The 5,524-nt window shown below is 50.0% G+C and overlaps 1 protein-coding gene across 1 annotated transcript; it reads right to left on the bottom strand.

Annotated features, from left to right (window-relative positions):
- Positions 1 to 912: 912 nt before the first annotated feature.
- Positions 913 to 1,335, bottom strand: TOMM5 (translocase of outer mitochondrial membrane 5). The gene has a single exon (XM_068258052.1). The coding sequence runs from the start codon at positions 1,310 to 1,312 to the stop codon at positions 1,157 to 1,159; it is 156 nt and encodes a 51-aa protein (XP_068114153.1). The 5' UTR covers positions 1,313 to 1,335; the 3' UTR covers positions 913 to 1,156.
- Between the last annotated feature and the right edge of the window lie 4,189 nt (positions 1,336 to 5,524).

The raw sequence follows: 5,524 nt of genomic DNA, 5'->3' as shown, positions 1-5,524 counted from the left end.
TTCAAAACTAGAAAAATGTATGCTGGCCACAAAAGTGATGGAAAAGATGTTTCGAGGGGTCTAATACCTGGAGGGGGGCATGGCGGAGTGGGATACACGCCAAAAGTCCCCTGGAAAAATCGAGATTGGACGCAAAGCAGCATTTTAAGGGCAGAAATCACACTGAATGCTAAATTGCAGGCCTAAAGTGCTTTAAAACATCTTGCATATGTATACATCAATCAGGGAATGTAATTAGGAGAAGATAATGGAGCACCTGGCACTTACAATAATGGTACAGATCAATGTGATCAAGTTCGTCCGTCCAGAAAAACTGCGCACTGCAAATACTCGTGGACAACAATTCCTGAGAGACAGTTCATATGTGTGACACAATACCTTTTGGGAGTATGGAAATACCTCCCTATCAGTGTGCAGCGTCCTCCGTATATTGCGTACGATTGTACGGGGTCCGCATGGATAGTGGAGCTGTATGCACGCGGATGGTCACGCGGAGATGCGGAAACCATCTCCTTCCCCTTCTGCCAGTGGTGATGTCGCCGCTCGCAGTCCAATGTGTTCCAGGACTATGCCGGCTGGTTCCTGGTTATGGGGATGCAGAGGGGACAAACACCATAGTGCAGACTGCGCCCAAAGTTGACAGACCCACACAAAATTGCACTTACAAACAAATTCTTGTGTTTATTGCATATCTAAAAGTATTCCCTTTTTTTCAAATAGATTTGTGTTTATTTTGAGAAAAAAAAATCTATTCAAAGTCTCTAATAGGACTATACATCTCTCTTCTCTTGCTAGGATGGTGGTCAGGACAAATTCTTTGCTTACAAACAAGTAACAATCCATTTGACAATGAACATTTTATTTTTACCTTTCAGAGATGAGAGGTAGTGTGGTACAAACAAAAATAAACTCACTAAGAACCATTCATGAATGGAGAAAAAAATGTGTAGCAGTGCACAAGAATGTATGGTCACTTTAGATGAAGGTTTTTAACTCCCAAGAGTTTGTACTGGTCATACAAACAGATTCTTCAGTAGCAGAAATTGGTTTCTAGCACTCCAAGTAATCCTGCATTACTCAGTTCAGGTCCTAAAAGGAAAGCTATTCAGTCCGGCACACTTCTGTAAGAAGAATCTTAAGGCAAACATTAATTTCTTCAAATACTGTCCAACTTCTTTAACAGATATGGCGTGATCCTCAGCATGGCCACATAGATGAGGAAGTTCCGCACGGAGCTGATAACATCTCGCCGCATCTTTGCCCGCATCTCCTCGGGATCAACTTTAGGCCCCAAACCCTCCAGGCGGAACATGATGTTGTTGACAGTTCGGCAGACTTGCTTCCCCACGAGGACGATGAAGTGTAATTAGAGTACTGCTTCACACTGACAGACCAAACTCACTGTGCAACGCACCGCAAACAGCTGTTTGCGTAGTGACGGCCGTGCTGGACTGGTGCGCACCATGGCCAGAGTGCACGCCGTGGCTGTTTTCAAGCCCAAATGGTCACCGGGCTGTGGTAGCTCAAGGATAGAACAACAGTGACTGTCCAGCTGATCAAATTTGGTCTGTCCACAATGAAGCAACAACCTTATTATCTTCGGGGCGCCACCCCCCGAGACACTCATATAGCCGGCGGTCATTGCTGCATTGTGATACGCAAGCCCCTTCACCGTGGCAAGGTAATGATCATGAAGGGGAATGGGCACATGTACATGCCTTTTGTTTTGTTGTTGCAGCTGCAGTGCAGCCAGAAAAATTAGGCAGGCATGTACACGCACCAGAAAAATTATTATAAAAATTTAGGAATCTGCCTGGAGTCCTGGACCCTGTTGGTGGACGGTGGCGGAGAAGGCAGTCAAGCGGCCTGCGGGCAGAGATGCTGTGTGGGGAGTGACTTAGTCTTGGGACAGGCAGCCAGTCACACGGCGTGCAGGCAGAGATGCTGTGTGTGGGGACTGACTTAGTCTTAGGGCAGGCAGTAGCCCTCCAGGATCCATGCCTCATTCATTTTGATAAAGGTGAGGTACTGAACACTTTTGTGACTTAGGCGACTTCTCTTCTCAGTGACAATGCCTCCAGCTGCGCTGAATGTCCTTTCTGACAGGACGCTTGAGGCAGGGCAAGACAGAAGTTGGATGGCAAATTGGGACAGCTCTGGGCACAGGTCAAGCCTGCGCACCCAGTAGTCCAAGGGTTCATAGCTTCTCACAGTGTCTACATCCACACTTAAGGCCAGGTAGCTGGCTACCAGACGGTCCAGGCGTTGGTGGAGGGTGGATCCGGAAGTGCTAAGGTGAGGCGTTGGACTAAAGAATGTCCACAATCACCATGAGATCGCTGGAGCGTCCTGTCCTTGCCTGCGTGGACATGGGAGAAGGATTACTGGCAGTGGTACCTTTATTGTGTTGTGCTGTGACATCACCCTTAAACGCATTGTAAAGCATAGTTGCCAGCTTGTTCTGCAAGTGCTGCATCCTTTCTGCCTTCAGGTGAGTTAGTAACATGTCCGGCACTTTGTTCCTATACAGAGGGTTTAGTAGCATGGCCACCCAGTACAGCTCATTCCCCTTGAGTTTTTTTATACGGGGGTCCCTCAACAGGCTGGACAGCTTTAAAGACTACATCTGCACAAAGTTGGATGCAGACGTACTATCCATCTCCTCTTGCTCTTCCTCAGTGACGTCAGGAAAGTCCTCCTCCTCCCCCCAGCCACGAACAATACCATGGGAATGTCAAGCAGCACAAGCCTCCTGCGATGCCTGCTGCGGTTGTTCTTCTGCCGCCTTCTCCTCCTCCAAAGAAACACCTTCCTCATCAACTGAGTCTGACTCCTCTTCCCCACACGACTCTTCCTCCTTCTCCCCCTCCCTGTGCTGCTTCAGGTGTTGAGGAAACATCTGATTCTGATGTAAATTACTCCCACAACTGTTCCTGCCGTAACTGTTCCTCTTCACGCTCCTCCACAGCTTGATCCACCACTCTATGCAAGGCACACTCCAGGAAGTAAGCGTATGGGATCAAGTCGCTGATGGTGCCTTCACTGTGACTCACCAGGTTGGTCACCTCCTCAAATGGCCGCATGAGCCTGCATGCATTTCGCATCAGTGTCCAGTTCGAGGGCCAGAACATCCCCATCTCCCCAGATTGTGTCCTTCTACTGTAATTGTACAGGTACTGGGTGACGGCTTTCTCCTGTTCTAGCAGGCGAGAGACAATGACCAGAGTCGAATTCCAGCGAGTCGGGCTATCACATATCAAGCGTCTCACCGGCAAGTTGTTTCTCCCCTGAATGTCCGCAAAGCGTGCCATGGCCGTGTAAGACCACCTTAAATGCCCACACAACTTCCTGGCCTGCTTCAGGACGTCCTCTAAGCCTGGGTACTTTGACACAAATCTTTGAATGACTAGATTCAGCACATGTGCCATGCAGGGTACATGTGTCAGCTTTCCCAAATTCAATGCGGAAATGACATTACTGCCGTTGTCACACACCACGTTGCCGATCTCCAGCTGGTGCGGGGTCAGCCACTGATCCACCTGTTTGTTAAGAGCAGCCAGGAGAGCTGGTCCAGTGTGACTCTCCGCTTTGAGGCAAAACATGTCTAATATGGCGTGACACCTGGCATGCAGCATAGACCCTGGGGAGATGGGGCTGTGTAGCTGGAGATGAGATTGCAGCACCAGTAAAGTTGAAGTGCCACTCAGCCAAGGAGGAGGACGACAGCGAAGAGGATGTAGCAGGAGGAGAGGAGGTGGCAGGAGGCCTGCCTGCAAGCCGTGGAGGTGTCACAAGTTGGTCCGCTGCACAGCCACGTACTCCCTGCTTGCCATCGGTCACCAGGTTGACCCAATGGGCTGTGTAAGTTATGTACCTGCCCTGACCGTGCTTGGCAGACCAGGCATCCATGGTCAGGTGGACCCTTGACCCAACGCTGTGTGCCAGAGATGACACCACTTGCCTCTCAACTTCACGGTACAGTTTGGGTATAGCCTTTTTAGAGAAATAATTGCGGCCTGGTATCTTCCACTGCGGTGTCCAAATGGCCACAAATTTACGGAAGACCTCAGAGTCCACCAGCTGGTATGGTAACAGCTGGCGAGCTAACAGTTCCGCCACACCAGCTGTCAGACTCCAGGCAAGGGGGTGACTGGCAGAAATTGGCTTCTTCCTCTCAAAGATTACCTTTACGGACACCTGGCTGCTGTGGGTAGAGGAGCAGGAACCGCTCAAGGGCAGAGGCGGAGTGGAGGAGGGTGGCTATGAAGGTGCAAGGGAGAAAGCGGCTAAAGATGCTGCACCTGAAGGAGGAAGAGGAGAAGGAGGGTGGCTTTTCTTTTGTGTGCTGCTTTTGCTCAGGTGCTTTTCCCATTGCAGTTTGTGCCTTTTCTCCATGTGCCTTCGTAAGGCACTTGTCCCTACGTGAGTGTTGGCCTTTCCACAGCTCTATTTTTGGAGGCAGAGAGAACAGATTGCATTGCTCCGATCTGAGGCAGACACATTAAAAAATGTCCAAACCACTGAGCCCCCCTGGGGTGATGGCACTATGGTGGCATCAGCAGCTGACGTTGAAGGGCATGTTGGCTGGCTGTACATAGGTGGCGATACATGGCGCTGGACACTGCCACCAGCTGTTTCTGACGACCAACTCCCCCTGCTTCTTTCAGGAACTCGTCTCCTCCTACTCCTCTCTGACTCCCCCTCTGAACTGTTCCCTTGGTCATCTTGTCTATTAGGAACCCATGTGGGATCCATATCATCATAATCATCCTGCCCAGCTTCGCTTGCCTCAGACACCTCCAAAACTGCACCAACAGGTACTTCATCATCCTCCTCCTCACACATTACGTCCATAGTGTCGCCGCCTAACTCAGACATATGAGGTGGTGTAACTTGCTTAGCGCCTTCATCTGGTTGTAACAATAATGGCTGTGAATCAGTTAATTCCCCACCAATTCCCCACTCCTGTGAAGTGTCAAAGGCAATGGATGTGGTGCTTGAAGTAGCGCTGGTGGCTACGGAAGATGAGGTGTTCTGTGTGAAATAGTCAACCACGACCTGACAATCTTGGGAGTTGATAGGACCTGCCTTCTTCTGAGCACTGTACTTTGGGCCAGGGCCACACGAAATCACATGAACACGACCTGACGGTTGGCCTTCCTCTGGGTCTGCCTCTACCTCTGCCTGTTTTGTCCATTGTGTCCATATTGGGAAGGGGGGGGGGGGGGATGAAGTGAAAGGTATGCACTGACTTGACTAATACAATGTGCAGTCACACAGGTGCAGTTAACAGGTATGCACGGAGTGGTATATCACTCACGTAGGTAGGTGGGTGCACTGAACACAACAGGTAGGTATATGCAGTGATGAGGTGGGTGCACTGAACACATCAGGCAGGTATATGCAGTGATGGGTATTACAATGTGCACCTGTCACACACAGACAGGTGTACGGACAGGCACAGTGACACTGCATGCGCTCAACTCACGTAGGTAGGTGGGTGGGTGCACTGTGAACAACAGGT

Source organism: Hyperolius riggenbachi, chromosome 10 (genome assembly GCF_040937935.1).
Source record: "Hyperolius riggenbachi isolate aHypRig1 chromosome 10, aHypRig1.pri, whole genome shotgun sequence".
Classification (NCBI taxonomy): Eukaryota; Metazoa; Chordata; class Amphibia; order Anura; family Hyperoliidae; genus Hyperolius; species Hyperolius riggenbachi.
This window is presented reverse-complemented; position numbering and strand designations above follow the sequence as displayed.